At 39.5% G+C, this 27349-nt stretch overlaps 1 protein-coding gene and 1 pseudogene across 3 annotated transcripts in view; both read right to left on the bottom strand.

Annotated features, from left to right (window-relative positions):
- The window catches only part of B4GALT6 (beta-1,4-galactosyltransferase 6), a 64338-nt gene that overhangs the window by 25483 nt on the left and 11506 nt on the right, over nucleotides 1–27349 (bottom strand). The window contains exons 2-3 of one of the 3 annotated variants that reach the window (XM_007974364.3): nucleotides 19908–20024; nucleotides 11978–12091 (exon numbers count right to left, since the gene is read on the bottom strand). The exons of 1 other annotated variant lie outside the window; for it this stretch is intronic. In XM_007974364.3, coding sequence (XP_007972555.1) covers nucleotides 11978–12091; nucleotides 19908–20024 — 231 coding nt within the window. The remainder of the gene's footprint in view (nucleotides 1–11977; nucleotides 12092–19907; nucleotides 20025–27349) is intronic. One more of the 3 variants, XM_007974366.3, reaches the window with a different exon arrangement.
- LOC119618637 (U6 spliceosomal RNA) lies at nucleotides 22654–22746 on the bottom strand (annotated as a pseudogene).

The raw sequence follows: 27349 nt of genomic DNA, 5'->3' as shown, positions 1-27349 counted from the left end.
TAATACCATTTTTAATTTTAACATTTTCAACATAGGGGACACAATAGCACAGTACTTAATGAAATAAGCAGTCAGATTGGGAACTGATTCCTAGCTTCTGTCTATTGGGAAAATTATTTAACCTCTCTGTGCCTAAGCTTTCACCTCTGTAAAAACGACAGTAATGCCTGCCTCCCAAGGTGGTTGTATCCATTCCAAGAAATCACCTGTGTGAAGCATCATATGCAGTGTCAGGCATTAGATACAACCAACAAATGTTAGCTACTATTACTGTTACCTACTGACATTCCTTAAGAGAGGGAATTTGCAAACACAATTCAAAGCATTGATTCTGAGCACTTACCATATATCAGGCCCCTTGGCATACAAAACTGAAAAACTACTTCTGAGATATTCCTGGTCTAACAGACACTCGTTCTCCAAATTAACAAATATATGACATTACTGGAGGTGTTCTTACTAGCAGCTTTTCTAATGTATACCATTGAAACAGGAATGAATCTTGAATGGAAAACCACTTCCATTAACCCCAAAACAGAACTAAGAATCAGGAAGTCTCTGTATCTCCCCCTGAATTAAAATAGCTGCATGATCACTCACATCCCTTCAAAGCAATGCTATATTCAATGATTTCACTGTTAGAGAGAACAGGATGTAAAAGGCTATTGGAGCAAAACTACAGATCATCTTTTTAGCAGTTTTAATGTCATCTGTTAACTTCCAAATAGGTACAAATTGCTCTGGAGCGCCCTCCAGCCAAATTCTTCTCTCTGACCTCATCTCATAAAATACAAACCAACAAATGTTGAGGTTTCCCATTTCGAGTCTTCTGAGTTTCATGTAGCCACAATTTCACATAAAAAACACTCAGTTCCTCTCCAGAGAGCCTCTTTGCTCCTGCTATTCTATATTTTATGAGTTTTCACAATAGCCTCTCTTCCTGTCCCCACTTCATCCTAACCAGGCAGCACTGTCAGTAGCCTCCACGCAGGCATGCTAGACTATTTTACATCGAAATACCTGCTTCCCAGAACAAGTTAGAAAAAGAATTGCTATCTTCTAATGCCTGCCTGTTCTACTGACAACATAAGCAGTCTTTTATAACAAAACACTCAGCCTTCAGTGTGACAAGCTACGCAAACGAGCTAATCTTACAAAGGTCAGAGTCATCTAAAAGAAAGAGAAACCTATGAACTTGCAGAGAAAGAGTAAGTAAAATGTAAGATTGATCGGTCAACATAAGTACAGACTATCATGATTCAGCTGACAAAGAACGGAATCTAACATTGTAATCAAATAAAATTTACACAAATAAATCTGATACATTTAATAGTATGCATGATTGCTAAAATGATAGTAATTAGGCTAAATAATCAGCAGTTCATATAAGTAACAGAAGCTGGTATTCTTTCTGTGCTGTTAAACCAAATTTTTTGTCTTTTTTCCAGCTTTATTGCTTCAACAGCTGTAATCATCATTATTGTCAGCAGTTTTCTCCAGCATCATTTGCAGTTTAATTTCCATCTCCAACGCATATGTGCTGGCAAGAGACAGGCTTTATTTCTTTCCCTCAGTAGAGACGGCTTTTTCTGTCCATCACTATCCCCATGCCTGAGGTATCCTAAGTTCACACTCCTCGGGGTTGTGCGCCGCCCCCCACCCCAACCCCATCCACACCCCTCAGAGTCCATCGGGAGCTTTCCTATGTGCTTGTTGCCCTTTGCTCTGAAATCCTAATAATTTGCTGATGGAAGGCTAAAGACTGACCCGGTGGCATGCTACCCGTGGTAACAGCAACATCGCTATACTGGGGAGTGTGCGGGGCAGGCCTCCCAGGACAGGTTTGCCACCACTGGGAACAGCAAAAGTATGATCAGAGAAGAGAGGAACAACAAACACGCAACATTGTGGGGAGTGGTATTAGGGAGAAGATCCTTTATACAGGAAGGGAAGGGAAAAGGGCATGTTATAAAAAGAGTGGCCGGGAAGAAGGACACTGCAGATAAACTAATGATGGTATGGTTTCCAAACCGCCCTCAGGAAGGACTTCTCTCAGGGATCCTGTGGTTGGAGGAGGGAGGACTCTGGCTCCCCCAACACAGCCACTTTCATCTCTTTCACGTACTCTTTTGTCCCCTTTAGGTTTCACTCAAGAAAGCCTTCCACTGCTTTAAAAACAAAACAAAAGGCTTCGGAAAACCAACTGCTATGAATGAAGCCAGAGAGGGAATGTCCTTGTAAAGAAGGACACCCTCAACTGGGCCAGTCCCCTTTATTTCACTTGCTGAGATTTCAAGAGCAACTGAAGAGATCCACTGAACTCCTTGGAGAGCCAATCTTCGCTCTCCTCTGTGGTGAATCTGAGATTTGTTGTTGTTGTTCTTAATCCCAGATGTGATCATATAAATCTGAGATTTTTAACTAGCACAAGTGGTTTCTTTCCCAGTTAGAGATTTAAAGATCAGAAAATAAATACATTGACTGAAATCCATTTACCCAGTAGTGTAATCACAATCAGCGAATGTAAATTTACTGAATTTCACTATTTTGAAGGTGGTGCTGGGGTTAGAAAGGAAAGACCAGGAGAACTGAGTGTCTGAAGAGTGGAGGGGCTGCCAAGCACCTAGAGGGTCAAGGTGAAGGATAGGGAACTCAAGTCAGCTGGAAGCTACCTTCCAGTCATGTGTGCCAAACTGCTTCTGTCATGTGTGAGGGTAACTTAGTTCCACCATTGGTTATGTAGGACATTTACTATAATTTCCTAATACTGAATTTGCAAGATATGCAGCAATGCTGCCCATCTGGGAAAGCCAGGCATGCATGGGCCAAAACAACAGGCTTATTGTGCTGTAGATAATGTATCACACGACATGATTTAGGATTTTTCTATTAAAATGTAATTCTTAAAATAACAAATATTCAAAACCTATGAATTACCTACATTTATATTTTTCTACCATTTCAAGTAAAATTTAAGGCATATAATCTCCACAGAGTTGTTTGCTCTATAAATCAATAGTTTTAAATGACTGTTTCATTTTGTTTGGAGCCTATATCTAGTTTTTGGTATCTAAAACCTAATTCTGGATATGTTGGTTTTGTCTGTTTTACCCTTAGGGTTTTAAATGTGCACAGCTCAAAGACCTGATGACAGTGTCAGAGAAAGACCTGAATTTCCCCTAGAAATGTCCCTTAGGGTAAATTCCTCTCCAAAGCTAGAAAAGCATTTTTATGATAAGATGGGACATTCCCTCCCCCAGCCTCTGCGCTGCCTCCTGAGCATAGCTCTGAGACTGAACAGTTATGACGCATCCAGCCATCGGTCATCTCCTGTCCTTTCTGAACCCAACACTAGACACTGCTAATTTCAAATGCTTTACTTAAGCTTCTCGACTTCTAAAATTTTACAACCGCTGCTTAACAAATGATTTCTTACTCAAGTTTTCTTGAAGCAACCAAACCTGAGCATTCTAAACATAAGACAGAGTATTAGTCACACATCCCCACTGCCAAGGGCAATGCCTGGACACAGAATGAATGAATAAATGAATGAATGAATGAATGAATGAATGAACGAATGAATGAATGAATGAGTAGGAAGAGTCCTGTCTCATCCCTGCTTCCACCTACCTGCATGTCTACTCCCTGGCTCCATCAGGTGCTAAAATATTTCTTTAAGACATTTATGCAAAACTGTGCATCCAACAAAGGCCTAATATCCAAAATCCATAAGGAATTTAAACAAGCAAAAAACAAATAACCCCATTAAAAAATGAGCAAAAGATACAAACTTCTTAAAAGGAAACATTCAGGTATCAACAAACATATGAAAAAATGCTCCAAACCACTAATCATCAGAGAAATAGCACATTAAAACCACAATAAGACACCATCAAATACCAATAGGGAAAGCCATTATTGAAAAGTCAAAAACCAACAGATGCTGGCTTCGCTCGGGAAGAAAAGGAGATGCTTATACACTGTTGGTGAGAATGTAAGTTAGTTCAGCCACTGTGGAAAGCAGTTTGGAGATTTCTCAAAAAACACAGAACTACCATTTGATCCAGCAATCCTATTACTGCGTAAATATCCAAAAGAAAATAAATCATTCTATCAAAAAGGCACATGCACTATTATGTTCATTGCAGCAATATTCATGATAGTGAATTCACAGTGACACCCAGCTCTGTGTACAGACCCTGAATCACAGTCACCTAGAAATGACTGGCTTTCACCTCTGACACTGCACCCTCTCATTAAAGCCTCTTTCCCTTTCACCTTCTACCATTCCCCTCCCATGAAGTCCCTCTTCAACTTCATGAAGACTTGAAGTCCTCTCTGCTATATCCACATTTTCCTCTATCTGGCCTCTGTATAAAGTGGTTTGCTAATTTTGATGTGTGTCCAAGAATTGCCAGCTGTGCTTGTTTAAAATGCAGGTGACTGGCCACACTGTCAAAGTTTCTGTGTCAGTTGAAGCTCATGGGTCATGGTTTTGTCCACTGGCTTTAACTGAACACATTTCAACAGCTTGAACTACCCACCACTGAGTCCTGCCTTTCAAAGGAAAAAACGAGAACCCACTCTCCAAACCCCTCTAGCAGGTAGGAGTGGTCATGTGACCAAATGCACCCACAGGAGAATGAAGCAGTAGTAAACAATATCAGGACAAGGGTACTCTGCAAAACTATCTCTCAAAAGTAAAAGTGGTGGCAAAAGCTTCTAGCTTTACGGGAACCAACAAGTGGCACTTCTGGTCTCCAGACCTGAGCAATGCTGGTAGGAGGTGTAAGCCCTGACAAGTGGCAGCAGGGGATGCTTCAAAGTGGTCTGAGCCTTGTTCTGGCTGCTCAATTTCTCAACCTAATTCTCTAGCCACCCAGGTTGTCTCTGGGCTCTCTAATATATTTTCATGAATTCTTTTTTCTCTTAAATCAGATAAACTATACTCTGTGGTTTGCAACCAAGAGCCCTGACTTTCACAGTCTAGGGTTTAGCTCAGAGGCTGCATTTTTAACAAGTATCCCAGCCACAATTTTTTTTTTTTTTTTTTTTTTTTGAGACAGAGTCTTGCTCTGTCACCCAGGCTGGAACGCAGTGGCGCCATCTCGGCTCACTACAATCTCCGCCTCCCGGATTCATGCCATTCTCCTGCCTCAGCCTCCCGAGTAGCTGGGACTACAGGCGCCCGCCACCACGCCTGGCTAATTGTCTGTATTTTTAGTAGAGATGGGGTTTCACCATGTTAGCCAGGATGGTCTCGATCTCCTGACCTCATGATCCACTCACCTCGGCCTCCCAAAGTGCTGGGATTACAGGCGTGAGCCACCGCGCCCGGCCCCCAGTTGCATTTTTAACAAGTGTATGTCATCTGAATCACACTTAGAGAAATGCAGCTCTATGACCTTCACCCGATCACAGCACCTACACAATGACAAACACCTTATCTACCACCGCCCCAACCTGCCACACCTGGGCTACAGGTCCCATCCTTGTGGCGACAATTATCCATGCTCCAATTCTCTACCTAACAAACACAACTAAAGAAAGCACATAAGCATATGGATTAATCCCATCATTTGGGTGGCAATACCTAATATATTGCCTTAAGCATAGTAAGTTTTCAGCAAAAACAAGTGTCACTTTTGTTTGTATTGTGACCCCACCAGGGTGGGGTGTGGGGCTCTCTAGGCTAACTTGTCACCTTTTAATTTATGATTAGTTGACTCCACTTTTCATTCCCTACAACAACTTTTTAAATACTTACTCCTCCCTTTCAAGCTGCTCAGTCCTTCCTGGCCATCCCCTCAGGGACACAAGGCCTCCTGCTTCAGGAAAACAGACATAGCAGGCACAAGAACCCTACCTCTCCACCTCATCTCCAAATAAACCTCAGGCTTCCTCAGGGGAGGAGGCATTCCTGAGGCTTTCCATGCTCACTCTTCAACCTGAGGCATTGTCTCCTGTCTGCAGGTGTGTGACAAGACACAGCAGTCTCTTTCAGGAATGTGTTCCTCCCTGGCCCCCCAGACACCATCCTCTGGCTTCTCTAGGTTCCTGTCTCCCCTTCTTCTGTTAACCGCCACTCACCTCACAAGTACAGATCTTCTCAGGGACCCACTCTCAGCCTTCTTCCCACCTCAATTCCTCTAATCTCCTTCCCCTTGCCACCAAATTTCTCTCGTTTCACCTACAGTCTTCACACACATCTGACTCACTTCTCAAGACAGTCTACTTTGCTTCTTTCCCAACCACTTTACTGAAATCGTGCTTGCTGTATTCTCCATCCGTTTTCTGCACCAAATTCAGTGGGCCTTTCACAGTTTCTCACTCTCCCTGCTGTCTGCAGGTGTGTGACAAGACACAGCAGTCTCTTTCCGGAATGTGTTCCTCCCTGGCCCCCCAGACACCATCCTCTGGCTTCTCTAGGTTCCTGTCTCCCCTTCTTCTGTTAACCGCCACTCACTTCACAAGTATGGATCTTCTCAGGGACCCACTCTCAGCCTTCTTCCCACCTCACTTCCTCTAATCTTCAGTCCAGATCTCTTATGAAAGTCAGACCCCAAGTTAACCCTCGTGAACTTCAAACAAAACAGCCCCAACAGAAACCACTAACTTCCCCATCCTCCAAATGCGATGGTTACTCTGTATCGCTTCAGTTCATGGTCACCAAGTCTGAAACCTGGAAATTAATCCTCACCTCTCAATTGGTCACCACATCTGGCCAACGGTACCCTGTAGGTTCTTTTTTGTGCCTCCTCCTCTCTCCAACGCCAGAGCCTTGGCACATGCCCTTGTTGTTGCCTGTGGGCTCCCTGCAGCAAGCTCCTCTTTGGTCTCCTGGTGATCCTAGTATTTCTCCATTCTTACCCATTTTTCAGCTTCTCATCTGAATAATCTTCCTAAAATACAATCCTAGTCCATCATTCATCTGCCTAAAGCCTTTGATGGTTCTCCATTTCCCTAAAGCAGTGGGGTTTTTTGTTTATTTTTGCTTTTGGTTTTTTGTTTTGTTTTTTTGTTTTTGTTTTGCCCCTAGACCCTTTGAAAATCATGCACTCTCGCCTGAGAGAAATGCACACAGGCTCATAAATCAACCATCTGCATATAAGCTCACAGGCTCTTCTCCCTCTGAAGCTCACCTCATGGATGCCTAGGAATAATGGAACCCATAAGGCCCTCAGATTCCTCAGTCCTTTACACAAGACCCTTCTGGCCAGCCTCCTTTCCCATACACGCCACTTACACACCCTCTCCGGGCAGAGCCGACCACTCTCCAGTCCCAGAATACACAGAGCCTCCTCATAGTGATGCTGTTTTCTCTCAGTTATCTTGCAAGACCCAGTTCTAATGACACCTCTCTCTGACATCATCCTTTCCCTTGCAGAATAAACTGCTGTCTCCCTTTTGTCACATTCATAACCTTTTTACTTTTTTTTTTGAGACAAAGTCTCACTCTGTCGCCCGGGCTACAGTGCAGTGGTGTGACTTCAGCTCACTGCAACCTCCACCTACCAGGTTCCAAGCAATTCTCTGCCTCAGCCTCCCAAGTAGCTGGGACTACAGGCGCGCACCACTGCACCCAGCTAATTTGTGTGTGTGTGTTTTTGGTAGAGACGGGTTTCACCATGTTGACTAGGCTGGTCTTGAACTCCTGACCTCAGGTAACACACCCGCCTCGGCCTCCCAAAGTGCTAGGAAACAGGCGTGAGCCACCACGCCCGACCTGATAAGCTTTTCATAGCGTGCCTTTCTCCAAGTGTGTTACCTGCACCGGGCTGCCACACACATGACCATGTTCAGCTTTGTCTCTCCCGTGCCTGCTTCTATAAACAACACAGGGACTGCTGTACAGCAGCTGTTCATCAATGACTGGTTGACTCTAAAATGGCAAATGGCTCCCATCTAATTGTTTTTTTTTTTTTACAATAAACATATGCATGATGGTTGTTACATGAGCATTATTTGAGCTTTGCTGAAGTTTGTTTGCTTATCTTTTCCTTCTTTGCTGATTTTCATTTGAATTATTTAAATTCATCTCAAAAAGTCCTTGGAGCTTTTGTTATATTCATAAGGTTAGCAACTATAGAAACTATCAGGGTTAAACCATAAAGGGAACTATTCCACAAATAGTAAGAACAGAATATATAAAGGTCACTGCAAACGTATTCTATTTGAATAAGAATTAAAAGATAGGAAAACTAAAGGTAAGTCTATTTTCAGTCTAATGCAGAGTATGCAATTGACATTTTCCATTTCTACCTCAACCATAAAAATTAAAATCAAAACATCCACACTAAGCACTTATTAATTTTTAGCCTCAGACAAGGTGAAACTTCTATTTTACTTTGTTAGCACAAAGAATCTTACATAAATGCAATAAAGCTGAATGTGGATTTGCCCTTTGGAGAATCTATAAATACTAACAAGAAAGAAGTATTCACTCATATTCTTTATATAAAAATACACATTAAAATAGATTTTACAGTGTAATTGGCCACTATTGAATATGAAACATTGCTGAAATATATGAAACACATTTTATCTGCATTCTAGTTTGAAAAATTCACTTTATCTTTACAGAAATCCAGTGCCAGTGTTTCCATTGCTGTATTAGGTAAAAATCAAAGTTTACAACAGGATAATCAAATACACCAATGTTAAGCCTTAACTTCACTTTTAGTGACTATAAGTAAATATCACTTGTACTTGAATGGTTTTCATCCAAGTAGATCTAATTCTTACACAAATCTCTTCTATTATTTGGGAAAGAATCATATTCAATTATTCTGTGTGACTATTGTAAGATTTTATACTTATGTATTTTATTGCATTGTTCTCTATTATCAATGAAAACTATCTTTCTAAGTAAAAAAAATGTAAGGATACATAGCTAAGAATAAAACTTCTAAACTCCACACATTTCTCCTAGGTGTCTCACTCCCCTGACCATTGTAAAGTCTGGCTCTATTATTCAAAGAAGGAGGGAGACGAAAGGGAGAATCAAATTAACGCCTATCAAACTCAGGCACTGTGCTTCATTCTATCCTTACCACACTCTGCAGGCGATATTAGAAACCCAGGTTTTACAGGTACGTAAACTAAGCCTCTACTTTGCGGAGGTCACAGGACTAATGAAGCGCTCTGTTGGACAGCTCGTGCAAGGCTCTCTTGGCAGAAGCCTCGTTATGTTGGCTGTACCCATGGCCCCTTTCTAAAGCCTTACCTGTATGTGGCTGTATTTTCTACCAAATCACCCTGCCATCATGGCCACCATGGCCACCACTAACTGGGCACAAAATTGGGACAGGACCCAAAGTTGGCAGCCCATGAGAGGGTCTGCTGTGAAAAGATGGCTGGCCACACCAGTGTGAACCTCTCTTACAAAAGAATGCAAGGATCCCAGGGAAGCAGAGAGAAGGGGCAGCAGTGCTGAGGCCGCTCCCCACCCCCAGTGTAAAGGCAGTGCACAGCAGCCACGCACGACGCAATCTCTCAGTCACCATGACAGAGACGGTACAATGGGCTGTGAGGCAGGAGGAGAGGAGTACCAGAATGAGGAAGTGGCAGACAGATGCTTTGAAATAGAGTTTAATTAGTACTCATAAAGCACTAATTAAAGAAAATGGCAACTAAATCAAGAACAGAAAGATTTCCTGAAACTATAAACCTTGAATATGAAAATGATGAAGATGAAATTATTGTAATCAATATTTCAACAGAGCATTACCCAGCGGTTTCGGTATTACACAGACAAAAGTATTCATTTTTAAGAAAACAAGGCTGCAATAACAAAGTAATGACAACCACAAAAATCACTGAGTTCCATTCTTTATTATGGTATAGCAAAGAGACAGCAAGATTAGAATCACCTGAGAATTTATTTTTTCTTAAATACCAGGGACCAGGCCCACTACTCTAGATCAGTGGGTCTCAATACATGGCCCAAGGCTCAGCGGCAACAGCATCACCTCCTGGGACTTGTTAGAAATGCAGATTCTCGGGCCCGCTCCACACCTGCTGAGTCTGAAACTCTTGAGGGCAAGAACCAGCAATGGGGCTTGACAAGATGATCAGGGTGATTCTGATGTACCCTCAAGACTAAAAGCCATGGCCTTATATGATATTAGGTCAATCTTTCTTTTTATTATCGATATATAATATCTATAAACAATAAACGAAAACAAATCCTACAGATATGATAGGCAAAGGCTAATTTCCTCAATTTAAAAAGCTCGTGTAAAGAATGAAAAACAGATACCAAATACATCAGAATATGGATAAATAAGCAATTCAAAAAGATGTTTATATAAATCTTTAATTATATCAAATCCAAGATACAAACCTACGCGTACAAAGTATGCTTAAAAATCATGGGGCAGGGGTAGAAGACATAAAAAAAAAAAAAAAGAAATGCCAAACTAATAGCTGTGTAGCTTCTGAGTGTTGAGAGTACAGTATAGTGTTTTTTAAATAATGATAATGTATTATCTTCATAATTTTAAAAATATATATTTAAAGTACAGTAGCTTTATCACTACGACATATTACACACAAAGGTTAAAAACAAAATAGTAAAGTCATTAGAAGGAAATAAAGGTATTTATTTGTATGGCCTCAGGGTAAGAAAAGCTTTAAGACCAAAAAAAAAGCAAAACTCCTAGGTAAAGTGATAAAAACATTTGAAAATGTTATAATTTTAAACTTCCATAAAATAAAAGACAAAATAAAATGAGAAGCCCGGGAATGTGTGAAAAGATACCTACGAAACACATAGCAGACGACAGGCCCCTGCCAGAATATAAAGAATTTTTACAGATCAATACCAACACACAATAACCAACCAGGAACTGATAAAGCCCATGATGCAGCAGGTCACAGGAGAGAAAATTTAAGAACACAAACATGGGAAAACCTACTCAAACCCACCAGGAATAAGGGAAGTGAAAATTGAAACAATAAGAAACCATTTGTTCATCTTTCAGATTAGCAGGAATTTAAAAGTCCGTCTGTATCAAAGTGGTACATTCACGCTTTGCTGTTATGGATATAAACTGGTAGAGCTGCTTTTGAGAGCAACTAACAAAATCTGGAAAAACTGAGCCAACCTACCCAGCAATTCTACCACTAGCCATCAACCCTCAAGTATATATGCACAGGAAAACCCACACTCTGTTGTTCTTTATACATATATATGTGTATATATATACACACACACATATATATATATTTTGCTATTTTGTGATAGCAAAAAGTTGAAACAACCTAAATAGTCCATCAGTGGGAAAACAGGTAAATGAGATGTGATACATTTATACAAAGACTATTACTACACAGTAATAGTTAAGGGGAAAAAATTAGATCTATATGTAATAACATGGGTAGTTCTCAAAAAAGTATGTAAAAAAGCAAGTTATAAGAATGAAATGCACTTTTTAGGACCAACTTACATAAATTCTCCTTTGAAACAATATCTATTTTCTATATAGACATCTATCTATGTAAAAAACAATTTTCATAACCGGTAAGAATACTCAGCAAACTCTCAGTAGAGGTGAGGTTACTTCTGAGGAAGGAATGCAGAGTCGGTGCTGGGGATGGTGGTCAAAAAGGATTGCTTAACCAGGAACATTTTAACATATTCAAAAGTAGACTACACATTAATTACTCTCTTAAACACTGTTTTAAAAGAACTTAGACATAGGTTAGCCAAAGTATTCGTTTTTAAAACTGGGTGGGAGCAAGATAGGTATTTGTCATTTTCTCCCTTTGTATTTTTCTTCAGCTTTTCAATCATCCCCCTTCAAAAAGCACTTTGCCAAAAAAAAGAAAAAAAAGTTCAAATAACATGCTGCATAATACAAACATTTGCACCCAGGTGCACATGACCTGATCCTGCTGCACTCAAATCATGTGGTTTTTATGACCGTACTGTAACACAAGTAAATAGTTAAGTCAAAATTAGATGACGACTTACGCATATAAGGCAGTTTTTCTGGACAGGGGAGGTATGGTGAGTATGTGAAGTTTTCCGGAAGATACGTTGTTGTTTGAACAAGATAATCACTTGAATTATTGCCTTCAGGATAATCTTGGAGAGAGAGAAAAGAGTTACAAAAACAAAAAGGCCTTTTGCTTTGTCCCTGGAATGAAATACGTCACTGTCACTGTGAGAAAACTACAGCACACAATCTACAGAAGTACTTAAAATCAATTATCTTTAAAGAACTAGAGAACAGCAAACTGCTGCTGGGAACAGACCTCTCCGCATGATTTCCCAAGACACATCTAGAGAGCAGCACACCCTTATCCTTGCACACAGACATAGCAGTCCCATTTGCAACCATGTGAGAACACCTGCTCCCATCCCTCCTCTGGCTGAGCCCGATCTAAAGGGAGTGTGAAAGTATAACAGGGAATCCCCTCCACTATGGCACAGCCATGGGTGTTCCAAACTGCTGCGTGCTTGCTACTAGCATCCACAGAGCAGAGGGGTGGGAGTAATGTTTTCTTACCACCTCACACTGTAGAAACTGAGATTTACCCACTCAACTTACTTTTGTAATACAGCTCATTCTAAACCTTTAAGTTAGTCATTCCCAGCCTGCGGGCTGCAGCCCCACGGGAGCCCTGGAGCTATCATTACATTAGGCCCATGATCTTTAGAGTTAGCAAGTTAAACTGCATACAGGGCACCAAAGTCAAATGCCTGAGTTCAAATCCTCGCTCCAACACACTGCAGCTGTGTGACACAGGGCAGGACATGATGTAGTTTCCCATCTATGCCTACTTCATACTGTCATTTTTCAACTTCAATAAGATAAAATGTGTAAGGTGCTGAGAACAATCCCTGGCCCATAGAAATAGTTAGTAACTGTAGCTATGAGCGATTAGAGATGAGCACCTGACCCATGAGAGAGTCACAGGCTTAGAATTTTTGAATGTGGAACCAGAGAGATCACATTTCAGTCCCTTTCTGGAGCAAAGTTCTGAGACGCAACTCTAGAAATCATGAAACGCAGGTTTCCTGTTATGTAGGGAAGCTGGTCTAAGAGAATGACATCAACGTGCAATGAGTAAGAAATGAGAGATGGAAACAGCTCATTAAACTAGTATCTGTCTCCTGGATCACAAACTATGTACCACAGAAAGTGAAACTCAGGCAGACACTTTAGGAAAATGTGAAGATATTCTTTGAATCTTGAGTAATCTGCTCCAATGAGAGACAATGTAGGAGCTAAACCCTCTGACCATAGGCTAATCCTGCAAATTAGATAAGAAGTATGTGAGATGAGCCAAAGAAAACTAAGCACCTCCCCTGCACACCTTTCCCTAACATCAATATTCAGTCATTGTCATAATGGAGTCGGTGAGGATGCAGCGTGGGAGTCAGGACAGTACTTCAGGGCAGAGCCTCACACCACCTGCAAGGCTGTCGAATGAAAGAGGCCCTGCCACGGCTGCTAAGCAGAGGGTGTTGGGATGGACGAAGGTTCCAGGTCGGGCACCAAGGAAGAAACAGAAGCCACAAGAGAAGGTCCAATTCCAAAGAACTGCATGGAAACCCCAGTTACAAATTTCACAGGGCATCAGTAAGGTGTTAAGGTAAATGCACTCCCAGAAAACCCCAACATGAGAGAGATCAATGATGGTACAACTGCTAAGGCCTATTCTATCAGGAAGTGGGAGAGCCCCAATGAGACAATCCTCCCCACTGTCTCTCCCTGTAGGAGTGCTGGCAAGCATTCGACAAGGAAAATCTTCCAAATGACAAGGGGAGGAGAAATTCAGTGAACATTAATCGTTTTATATGCCCAGTGACACACCAAGACCACAGACGCTACTCTGGTAGCCCATGCTCAATGCATTCCGCATGTGTCTGAAAGATTTAAAGATACCAAGCAAAAGCAAGTGGAAGGAAGTCCAATAAAGTTCTGATTCTTTTTTTTTTTTTGAGACAGGATCTTGCTGTGTCACACAGGCTGGAGTACAGTGGCATGATAACAGCTCACTGCAGCACTAACTTCTTCAACTCAAGTGATCCTCCCAGCTCAGCCTCCCAACTATTAATAGCTGGAACTACAGTCACGCACCACCACACCCAGCTAATTTTGTATTTTTTGCAGAGACAGGGTCTTGCCATGTTGCCCAGGCTGGTCTCCAGCTCCTCGGCTCAAGCAATCCTCCTGCCTCAACCTCCTAAAGTGATGAGATTACAGGTGTGAGCCACCATGCCTGGCCTGATTCTTTACTTAAGATACTTTAAATAGATAGATAGATAGATAGATAGATAGATACCAAAATTCAAGTTTTTTTTTTTTTTAAAGGGCTTCTCTTTTTATGGGGACTCCTATTTTGCCAGTGGTAGGAGCCAGTGCAATAAGCATGAACTGGGTTTCTGTCACTCCCACCAAAACTGCTTAAGATCACTATTGTTATGAGTTTTGTAACAGTGTCTAGTCAAGTTCATTGATTTATACCTTAGAGTTACTTATTTATCTTCAATATTCCTGAAAAGGAAGACAAGGCATTCTTATTTGAGGGAGACAGTAAGAAAAGAAAAACACACAAAAAGAATTCTTAAAAGTAAGTTTGCCAAAATTTTAAAAATCAAATCAAAGCATTGTAATAAAGTCAGAGCAATCTCCCAGAAAGACAGAAAGGAAAGAAAAAGAATTGAAAAACAAGAGAGAAATGATGATACATAATAGGATTTCCAAAAAGAAAGGAAAATAGCAGGAAGACAACTTATCAAAGAAATAACACAAAAATATTTTGGAGAATTGAAGGGTAAGATATTTCATATTGATAGGACTGCTCCCAGCAAGAGAAGAAAAACAAAGCTCCAAGATGCTGTTTGTGAAATTTAACAATACAAAAAGATCCCAAAAGTCTCCAGAAAGAAAAAACTGGTCCATGAACAGTAATTGCAATCAGGATAGTCAACAGACTTCTCAAAAGCAGCACTGGAAGAGAGAAGACAATGGCATGGGAATTTTGGAAACCCCCCTTAGAGTGGTCAACTTATGTGCCTAAGGGAAAATCAGCGACAGATTAAGAAGGTTCTGCAAATTGGAGGGAAAAAAGAGTTAACAAGTAACATCAACAAAAATAAACAGGTCTACAAAACAAACATAATTACAATTAGACTCAGGAAAACAAACCATTATCTACATTCTCTTAACAACATTAACAATATCGATTGAACTTAAATTGTGATGTAATTATACTGGGGATAAAGATACGTAAAATTGGGGTGAGACTATAACACTAAATGTCTTTCTTCCATAACAGAAGTAGTTAAAATTGATAAATCAAGAGACAGCAGGATAGAAACCTAAAGATAATAAATTGTTAGTTCTCTGAGGATTGGGACTCAGGGAGGAGTAAGCTAGGAGACTGTTGTTAGTATAACCTTTTCTACTTTTAAAATATAAAAAGTTCTACTTAAAATAAAAATGCAAGAAAGTTAGTGTGCTTTTCAATATGAATAAGTGAGCAGTTAAAACAATAGTGAATGGCAAGTTTTTCACTAATTAGCTAGCGTGTGCTCACTTTCTCTCTCTCTGTCTCTGTCTCTCTCACACACACACACACACACACACACACACACACAGAGTTCATATTATAGCTTTTGTTGCACATACCACCAGAAAAAGATGGGCTAGCTATATAGAGATGATAATTTTTCTGAATCTCTTCAATTTTTATTAAGGACATACTATACACTACACATTCACAAGAATGAAACAATAAATAAGGTTGTCCTTGGATGTACAACTATGATATAACAATATTTTAAAATACAAAAAAAACCAAAAGAGTAAGTTTGTCCCTGGGGGTCATCTGCCTTGAGATGTTACAAGGCTCATTGTCTTGTAATACTGAGGCAGAAAAATATCTACGTTTTCATTCAATCCTTTTGTTAATGTCATGCACTAACTTTAAAATAGAGTATTTTCTTATACTGCATGATTTATTAATTTTGTCATTAATGCTTGGGCTCCTTCTCTTAGCCACATGCTATGATTCTCTAAACCCGCATCCAATTCACAGAAGTGCTCTGCTCTCTAGACATTTCCACAAAACAAACTGTTAACTCCTTCTGGAGAGTCAAATGGCAACAGGAGGGCCAGAAAGAATTGTTCTACTTTTTATTTTAGTGCTAGAATGACTGAATCACAAAGTAAACATTCCATCACTTTTATTAGTTTTTAAAGAACCACATTTAAGTGCCTTTAAGTTACGCAATATCATTATATTCACTTCACTGAATACAAAGTTTTAGAACTAAACGTGCTATTCTTGGCCACATCGTAAGGAGCTCAACTCACTGCCAGACTTAGAGAAACACCTCCACACTCCTGGAGTACTCTGTTCAGTGGTGTTTGTGTCTTCTCAATATATTATGTGTATATAGTCTATCTACCAACTCATCTATTATTCTGAATATCTCTTTTAATTAAAATCAAATTGTCTTTGATTTCTAGCACCTAATAAAAGTACCTACAACATAGTAGGAACATACCGTAAATAAACACCTCACAAATGATAATACAGCCAATAATGATTTAAGCTTTTAGAGATTTCACTGTAATAAACCCACAGAATTATTATTCCTACAAAAGTGGTTAGGTGAACAATGTCCATCATGTATAACCACTGCTTTCAAAGTCAGGAACCATTTTAAAAGGTTATACACGACAGATGCATTTGGGATCCACCACAACTGCTACAAAAGGTAGACATTATTTCATCTAACGAATGGATAAAAATAAGATGAGCTCTGGGCCCCCTACTTTCTTCCTCCCTTCCAGAAACACAACCAAAGAAAAGGGAAACAAAGAATGAAAACTGCCAGATGGATCCCCTAGTAATTCTCACTGGACCTTATCACCTAAAGGAAAAGGAGAACAGGACCCAAGAACACCTTTTAATGGCTTTATTTTCCTGCTAAACAGCAGCTTAAAACAGGTGTTAGAAACCGATGAGAGCTCTAGTCTGTTTCCCACTAACTTGTCTTGTCAGTCTGGCAGTGTCTGGGGGCCTCAATTCATACATCCATCAAATGAGGAGGCATGCTGGGTTATTTCCAACAAACCTATCCACTCTAACATTGCATGGCCCTTATCTTCTTCAGTAATTAGATGAATTCACTGAATACATCTTGTTTTCATAATTTGACTGGCTCTGTGGGCTACACGGCATCATCTGATTATGAGAGTGTGTAATTTCTTTACAAAAATAGTATACATCTATTTGTATTTTGATGCCACAGAAAGGCAGGTACAGGATTAAAAACCCCTTTTGGAAATCAAATGTGCTTATAACGATCACAATCTGTTTATCATTTAGTGTTAAACTGTAAATGAGCCACTGCATATTAATCAATTCTCCTCTAGAGCTCAGTTAGCTTTCTGTACACCTTATAGACCATTATCTTCCTTTTTGGATATTGTATCTATAGAAGTCTATGCAGAAATAACCTGTTGCATTATAAATAATTATTTATGTTTCCATCTCTCCCAGAGGCCTAGAGATCCTCATATTAAAGGAGACTGTTTTTCTTAATATTGTGTTTCCAATATCTGGTTAAATATACTACCCATATTCAGTAAATGTTGGTTAAATGAACATGGCAGAGCCTCATTGCTGACTCAAACTCCATTTTTCCCTTTCCCCTTAGGTAACAGAATGTCACTTTCACTAGAGTTCCAGCACACTCTGGTCAAAGACTTATTTCCCAGTGTTATCGCATGTGGCCATGCAGTTAAGTTCTAGCCAACTAATTGTATGAAAAAATACTGTATGGGACCTCTGGGAAGGCTCCAGAAAAGGGGTCCCTTATTTGTTCTTCTTTGTTCTCCCTTTCCTCCTTCCTACTGACCCAAGTTCAAACACCAAGATGGCACCCAAGCAGCCATCTTAGACTATGAGTTAACCACGGAGCTACATGACAGATAGCAGAAAATGAAGTGTGATGACTTACTTTAAGGAGCCTCCACAACCAGCCACAGATATCCAACTTGCAGAGTTCTTTCACATAAGAACAGAAAGACTCATGTGTTTAAACCACCACAGACAAGTCTCTGTTACATCCAAACTTAATCCCTAATGTATACAATGACTGTTTCCTGAGAACAGTTTTACCATCAGTAAAGGAACCCTATGAAAAGTTTTCAAAGTTTTTTTTTTTTTTCAGTTGCAGGGTACTATGGGGAAAGATTATCTTGTCCATATAATCATTCCTCCTAATCATGCTCAACATCCACACATACACCTTATTCATACCCCAGGGAAAACAACCTGATATGCACAAATTTTTAGCACTCCCACAAATATACCAACTTAGAGATGTCTGTTTCCTTTCAGTTGAACAAACTTTCAGTGAACATTTTTACAATCAACTTATTCAACCAGCACAAATCCTACAGAAGCTTTTAAAATGTTTAAACTTCTAAAATTGATCTACTATTCAGAAGACTCATTCATGCTAAAGAATAGTTAACGAGACTTTTACTGTAGTATTAAAACATCAACTATGTTGAGACAGTCCTTCTAAAGAAAAAAATCCTTCAAGGTTAAAAAATTAAAATAAAACAAGAGTGTTTTGATTTGTGGCATCATAAACATATTAGGCAAATGACTAAACTGGATTTTATAAAAGCACATGTGATATTACATTGAGATCAATATGTCACAATCTTGAATTTTTAGAAGGGTCTAAAACTATCACCCACCTTGACATACATTTAAGAAAGAACACCTACAGCTGGAAGACTGACTTTCTCTTAGTAGAATGTGTAGGTTTACAGTGACACAAGGAAGAATTACTAACACAAATTAAATCTTTATTTTTAACACTTCAAAATGAGACCATAAAGGGTACAACAACTGACAACCCCACTGAATCCTTTAAAGTAACACCTAATAACTTTGGGAGACACTGTGGCAACGCTGCCATAAAAGAGCATTAACATTCTTCCACAACAGTGAGATCTATTTACATCAATTCTACCATCATTAAATCATTGGTTCAGCCTATTAGATTTTAACCTCCTGGGATTCTAATGCAGCTTCTACTTCCAGGTGACATTTTAAAGACAAGAGTAGGCCGGGCACGGTGGCTCACACCTGTAATCCCAGCACTTTGGGAGGCTGAAGCGGACAGATCACAAGGTCAGGAGATCGAGACCATCTTGCCTAACACGGTGAAACCCCATCTCTACTAAAAATAAAAAAATTAGCCAGACATGGTGGCCGGCGCCTGTAATCCCAGCTACTCGGGAGGCTGAGGCAGGAGAATGGTGTGAACCCAGGAGGCGGAGCTTGCAGTGAGCCGAGATTGCGCCACCGCACTCCAGCCTGGGCGATAGTGCGAGACTCCGTCTCAAAAAATAAATAAATAAAATAAAAAGACAAGAGTAGTTACCAATTTCCAATTTTATAAAATTTCTCCTTTAGTTCCTTAAAAAGGCCATAAAACTACTAACAATCTTCTACAATTAAAAGCAACTATTTTCTAGACCTAGTTGGGAGAACAACTTAGGAACTAGAATGAACATAAAGACAGATGGTAGTATGGCTTACTAAGATGAATAAATTATTCTCTGGTTAATTTCTCTTTAATACAATATGTGAATTGAAAAAGTAGAAGCTGCTTTCTATATTTTGTTTGCAAGAATTAACTTAAGTGTTTGTACAAAATCTCATCACTTTTGTGACCACACCTTCATACATCCTAAAATAGGTAACGGTCTTGATTTGCACAGTAAAATAATCTGCCAGGACGCTTAGGGGAAGATACCTTCATCTTTAACAGGAAGTTACCTGAAGGCAGAACAGACTGTAAAAGATTTGGTTTACTGCTTTGTGACTACGAGGGGTTAAGCAGGAAGTAGTCTTACCTGTACCGTTGAGCGTACTGTTTTTATTTGTGTACAGCCTGATCATATGACCTATTGTTTTCACATTTTCTCTCAACATTATACCTCGAGCTTGTACCATAAAGAGATATGTGTTGGCTATAAAAGAAAAATAGAGAAAAAATGTCATAACTCAGTAAGCTTTAATATTTAATAAAATAATATTCAGAATTGGTGAAGTGCCCAATAAACATAAAATGACTCAATCAGCACGTCCAAAGGGAAAGAGAAATACAAAATATTGCCTACTATAAAAACTGACAAAAACAAACTGATTTTTTAAAAGCAATAAAAACAAAAAAAGTTGAAATATCCACCTATCAAATAAAATGAAACTAACTGAACAAACTAAAATATCATAATGAAATCCCATATCCATAAGTGATTTTCTACTATAAAATATACTTAGAAATTTCAAAAAGGCATTTTATTACAAGTACTCAATCTTAGTTATAATTCAGTTTCTCTAATTATAATATTAATTTCCTCCTACCAACAACTTCACAAAAGCTAGGATTCCTTATAAATCCCATAATGTATGAACAAAGATCTTGCAATGGTCCTGAAAATTCTTGATGTGTTTGCAGAGAGGGGTGATCTAGGATAAGTACCTCTTTGGGACACTTCTAAGAGTTAATTAAACTTTTACACTCCCTTTCAATCACAAATCTATCTACCAGCAGGGTAAAAGCAAATAAAATCAAAATCAATGTGTATTTTTAAAGCGAGTCAATTTAATTCTTCACAATAAGTGCTTCAAAAATAGGCTCCAAATTTCCTCTGCTGGGAGAAACTGGTAAATTGACAAAGCTTTATCACAAAAATCCCTAACTTTTGAGATGTCCAGACTCCCCAGAGGCACAGAACTAAGTAAGAAACTCCTTTCCTGGTCCCAATTCTGTTAGCGCTGTGCATAACTTTGTACAGCTCCTTGGATCTCAGTTTCCTCATTTCCACAAGGCACTTGTGCAAGTAGTGCATTCTTCTTTAAAGTCTCTAAACACAAAGCTAAAAATCATAAACTCCATTTAGGTGAGAGGCAGAGGCTCACTATCATGGCAAAAACCAAGAAACTGCAAGTCTCAGTTAATGACTCAATTTTAACATAAGCTGTCTCTGAATACAGTAATGACACTCTCAAAAGATGAATGCTGAATAAAAAAAATTAAGAATGCTGATTAATTTTCTGAGTCCTGCTCTAATTTCTCCAGATGGAATAGAGGGATGAGAGAAATTTAATGTTTACTACCGTCTTTCCCACTTCTTATGTAAATGTGAACTTGCTCAAAGTACATACGAGCAGAGCATAAATAAAACTACGAGAAAAACAGAGTAAAATAAAACTTTTCTTTCACCTCCAGAGAAAAGAGAGAAACAGAAATCCAGGTTTCACCTAAGCTTTACAGATATCATTTTTAAGAGCATGTCTACAGGCTTTCTAGAAAGTAGTCCTGTAATTAGATTTAACTTGCTTACACCTGAATTTACTATACTAGTTTACAAATACAACACATTTTGACTACATTTTTGTACTTAAGTGGACTTTAAAAGAATGAAGAACAGAGTCATAAAAAAGAACAAAATCATGTGCTTTGCAGCAACATGGATGCAGCTGGAAGCCATTATCCTAGCGAATTAACACAGGCACAGAAAACCAAATACCGCATGTTCTCACTTCTAAGTGGGAGCTAGACACTGGGTACTTATGAACATAAAGATGGTAACAACAGAAACTGGGGACTACTAGAAGAGGGAGGGACAAAGCGAGGCAGAAGTTTAAAACTACCTATTGGGTACCATGCTCACTACCTAGGTGACAGGATCAATCATACTCCAAACCTCTGCACCGTGCAATATACCCGTGTAACAAAGCTGCACGTGTATGCTCTGAATCTACAATAAAAGTTGAAAATAATTAAAATAAATAGACCATATGGGGGAAAAACTTATTCCTAACAATTTAAATATATATTCATAAGTAAGGTTTTTGGGTTTTTCGCCATCTCTGCTTTGTTCTTAATGTTAGTTTCATAAAATAGACTGTACACATTGCTGTCATTTTCTGAACTCTGAAACAACATACAGTGTGGCAGATATTAAGCCCTTAAAAATTTGAACTGACTTCTCATAAAAGGAAGATGTCATCTGGCCAGGCATGGTGGCTCATGCCTGTAATCCCAGCATTTTGGAAGGCCAACACAGGTGATCTCTTGAGGACAGGCGTATGAGACCAGCCTGGCCAACATGGTGAAATGCTATCTCTACTAAAAAGTTAAAAACAAATAATAAAAAAAAAAAAACCTAGTCAGGCGTGGTGGCACATGCCTGTAGCTCCAGCTACTCGGGAGGCTGAGGCAGGAGAATCACTTGAACCCAGAAGGCGGAGGTTACAGTGAGCAGAGCCGGGATTGCGCCACTGCACGCCAGCCTGGGTGACACAGCGAGACTCTCTGTCAAAAAAAGAAGCTGTAATCAGACACCTGTTCCAATTCCTGTCTGTTCATGTATTCAATTTGTTGATTTGTTGAATGCCTGCCCTCTGCCAGAAACTGTATTAGACGTATTTCAGTTTCTACTCATTCTTGATTCAATTTGGAGTATTTCGTCCCAGAGATTCAACAATTTCATTGAGATATTCAAATTAGGTAAAGCTACGCATAATCTTATATAATTTTTGAATCTCCTCTACTTTTGATTTTTAATTATTTTCTCCCTTTTCTTTTCTATGTAAAATTTGAAAATAAACATGTCATCCTTATGCAGGGGCCATGCTAATATTCTCTGTATTGTTCCCATTTTTGTATATTTGCTGCCAGAGCAAGCACTCCCTTTTATTTTTATAAGACTTGTCATATTTGTGTATTCCATTGCTTATATTTAAATAATCTGTCTTGAATATCTCAATTCTATTTTCCTCTATTTTTAAATGTATTAGTTCCTGATCCCATTCTTGTACATTTAGACTTTTTCTAATTGAATTAATCCATATTAATTTTTAATAATGAAAGTATCTACAACAATAAATTCATCTTTGATAACTATGAAAAACTGGAAGAAAAGACACAAAGAGAAAAAAGAAAACTAAAAGAACAGCCAACAAAAATGCAGGAAAATGTTCAATAAAAGACAAGCTAACATTAACAACTCGGCCTAAATGAAGACCCAAAGTTCAACTGAAATGATGTGGGTGGGGCAGCCTCACACAGATTACTAATGACACCTGGTTTCCAACACCTTGGATTATTTAATCCTAAAGTTACATATGAAATTTGTTGTCAGTAACATAAACATCTTATATTTGTGCTACACCAAACTGTGAAAAGAAAACCTGCTACAAAGTACTAGAACTCAGCCTAAGGCAAAAAAGTTCTACTTCCAGGACTGATCCTGGCCTAAGAAATGAGATGCTAAGTAGGAGCATTAGATGCATTATTGTGTTTCCTGGAAACAACTTTTTAACTTATCTAACTTGTAGGTAACAAAACCGTTAAAAAACATGATTTCTTTTTTTTTTTTTAAGACAGGGTCTCACCCTGTCATCCAGGTTGGAGTGCAGTAGCTCGACCTTGGCTCTCCACAACCTCCACCTCCCAGGCTTAAGCGATCCTCCCACCTCAGTCTCGCAAGTAGCTGGAACTACAGGTACCTGCCACTACGCCCACTTAATTTTTTGTAGAAATGGGGTTTCTCCATGTTGCCCAGCCCGGTCTCGAACTCCTGAGCTCAGGCAATCCGCCCACCTCAGCCTCTCAAAGTGGTGGGATTATAGGCGTGAGCCACCGCACCTGGCCTTAAAAATGATTTTTTATGGTACCTCTAACAAAGGTGAAAAAGAGTGCGTTTACTATTCATTAGACAAATGAAGACCAAAATTAAGCTAGACACCAATTTCTCCAAATGGAAAATCTATTTTATTCCAAATCATTTACAGCTGAGTTACATTCCTCAGGTTAATGGTCCTCATGGGTTTAATCCCTAAAGACCAAAACCAGTTAGGGAATGAAGCTGTGTTTAAATAGAGACTGGTCGTTAACAGGAAGAAAGTGCTATGTCAAAGGGTTGCAAGACACACTAAACCAGCACGAGAATGGTTCCAATTGTCTGCTTTCCAAACTTAAAACTATGTTAACCCAAACCCAAAACTTGCTTATCAGTAGTAGGATAAAATGTAATGTCTTTTTTTAATTGTAAGTTCTGGGGTACATGTGCAGAACGAGCAGGTTTGTTACATAGGTTTACACATGCCATGGTGGTTTGCTGCACCCATCAACCCGTCACCTACATTAGGTATTTCTCCTAATGTTATCCCTCCCCTAACCCCCACACCCCCGAGAGGCCCCAGTGTGTGATGTTCCCGTCCATGTGTTCTCCTTGTTCAACTCCCACTTAAGAGTGAGAACATGCAGTGTTTGGTTTGCTGATCTTGTGATAGTTTTCTGCTGAGAATGACGGTTTCCAGCTTCATCCATGTCCCTGTAAAGGACATGAACTCATCCTTTTTTATGACTGCATAGTTCCATGGTGTATATGTGCCACATTTTCCTTATCCAGTCTATCACTGATAGACATTTGGGTTGGTTCCAAGTCTTCACTATTGTAGCGAGGTGTCACAATAAACATATGTGTGCATGTGTCTTTATCACAGTATTATTTATAATCCTTTGGGTATATGCCCAATAATGGGATTGCTGGATCACATGGTATTTCCAGTTCTAGATCCTTGAGGAGTCACCACATTGTCTTCCACAATGGTTGAACTAATTTACCCTCCCACCAACAGTGTAAAAGCGTTCCTATTCTTCCACAACCTCTCCAGCCTGTTGTTTCCTGACTTTTTAATGATCACCATTGTAACTGGCGTGAGATGGTATCTCATTGTGGTTTTGATTTGCATTTCTCTAATGACCAGTGATGATGAGTATTTTTTCATGTCTGTTGCCTGCATAAATATCTTCTTTTGAGAAGTGTCTGTTCATATCCTTTGCCATTTTTTGATGGGGTTGTTTTTTTCTTGTAAATTCAAGTTCTTCATAGATTCTGGATATTAGCCCTTTGTCCGATGGATAGATTGCAAAAAATAAAATGTAATGTCATATTGGCAAGTCTTTAGGTAGAGAAAATCCTTGTCTAAAATTTCTATTCCAATTTATAAGAACCCTCATCTCAGAAAACAAATAGGGAAACCTACCACTGCTCAATTAAAACCATGCTGTTTGTTCTCTAATTTCATTCATTTTCTATTTGACTCTGCATTGAGAGACATAAATCTAACTTATTTACCAGTTCTGCTTCCCAGGGGATAACATCTCAAAAAATTTAAAAAATAAAAATAATAAAACCTATTTCCAACAGTTTATGAAAGCTTCTAGGCCAGGCATTCTATCCCGAGTTTGCAAGGCAAGAGATTTATGAACTCGTCTAATTCTTCACTTAAGGAAATTAAGGGACACATCTGCTATAAAACTGCCTCCCAGCCCCTTTCCATATCCAGTTTTGCTCACTAACAGTGCTGCAAGGATTCAAGACAAGAAGAACTTGCCTGCCTGCAGGGATCCAGAACTGTTTCCTGGGCTTTGCAGGACACCAACGCAGCATCCCTGTGATCCTGACATCTCTGTTCCTAGCTGCTATGACATGCTGCCACAGTTCCCAGGTCTCTTAACAAAAGTCAAGTGAATAAATGATTTTGAGAGGGAGATGATGATGTTGGTCAGGCAATCTGGGATGCAGTTATAAATGTAGGACCGAAGCTAAAAGAGGGCTAGAAATACCATTTGGAGAGACATTCAATAAATGTTAAAGCTGGAACTATCGTGATAAATTCCCAGAGGAAAAATTATCCAAAAGGGAGATAAAAAGGTGAAAACAGACCACAAATAGGCAGCACAAAGATAAAAGATCCCAAAGTGAATTAATCTCAGCTTGAACACAGTGAAAAAGCTAATGGACTAAAGAAGAGGGTGAGGTCAACCATATCAAATGCTGCAGATGCTAAGGAGGACTTAAAAACAACAGCTTAAAAAAATTCAGCATACTCTCTTTGTCAAGCATACTTTACATACACTAACCTATTTAATCCTCACAAGCAACTCTATAAGGCAAGTACTATTATTATTTCCATTTTACAGATAAAGAAATTGAAGCATGGAGTTGAATGACTTGCCACAGGTCACACAGTTGTTAGGAAGTGGTGGAGCCAGAATTCAAATCCCAGCAGTCTGGCTCCAGCAAGTTAGCCCTTGACCATCATACCATTCAGCCTCTTTGAAAAGCCTATAGGAGATCACTGTAAGCCTTCAAGACAGCAGCTTCAGGAAGCAGTGGAAACAAAAGGAAAATAGTAAAGATTTCAGTGGACACTGACAAAGTGAAAGCAGCAAGTTTCAGAAAAGGCAAACAAGTGATTAGCAAGGTCAAGGGAAGGTTTTCTGTAAGAGGAGGGCCCTGAGCATGTCTGCAGCCTGAGTGGAAAAAACTAGAAGAAAGGGTGAATAATTTTAGGCACTAAAGGAAGCAAGAGGAAGGAGAGAAAACCACTCTGTTGGTGGGAAAGTTTAAGCAGAGGCTCTGAGGTGCACAGCAGCAGTGCACACCCAGGGAATGACAATCTGCCTTGAGTGGAGATGGGTAGTAACGGAAGTTAGGAAGGGCCAAGTGGGATAGAGAGTTTAAAAAAAAGCAAAGGAGAGTGAGAGGACAAGAAGTCATTGTGAGGATGAGACATAACTGTTAACAGAGGTGAGAAACCTCTAGAAGCGGAAGGTTAAGAAGGCTGCAGTCTGGAGAGGTGCAAAGGAGAGCAAGCCACAGCTATGCTGACACCCAGGGCATGGCCAGGCGGAGTGAGGGCAGAAGACAAGAGCTAGACATCCTGGTGGTCACCAACGAGGACGGAGGTGGGGGACAAAGTGGAAGGGAACATTCAGAACTGAGCACTGACTGCTGAAATCTTCCAGGGATATAGAAGCTTGATGGGCATAGGTTTCTGAAGAGCAGTAGATGAATTAACATTTACTAAGTGCTGAGTTTGGTCAGGCACTGAGTTGAAGTCCACATATAAATATATGTAAGTACACATACACAATTATATTTTCTTTCATTCTTACAACCACCTGGAGTTTGTTGAATGGAAATCCCCAAAAAGATATGTCCACACCCTAATTCCCGGGACCTGTGAATGTGACACTTGGAAAGAGGTCTTTCCAGATGTAATTAAGCTAAGGATTTTGAGATGAGGAGATCATCCTGGATTACCCAGGTGGACCCTAAATCTAACGGCAAGCACTCTTCTAACAGAAAGGTAGAGAGAGATTTCACACACACACACACAGGCAATGTGAAGACAGAGGCAGTGATATGGCCACCACACACCTGAAGCTGGAAATCGCAAGGAGGATTTTCTCCAGAGCCTCCAGAGGGACTGT

Source organism: Chlorocebus sabaeus, chromosome 18, assembly GCF_047675955.1.
Source record: "Chlorocebus sabaeus isolate Y175 chromosome 18, mChlSab1.0.hap1, whole genome shotgun sequence".
Taxonomy (NCBI): Eukaryota; Metazoa; Chordata; class Mammalia; order Primates; family Cercopithecidae; genus Chlorocebus; species Chlorocebus sabaeus.
The sequence above is the reverse complement of the archived record's forward strand: the minus strand, read 5'-3'. Positions and strand labels throughout refer to the sequence as shown.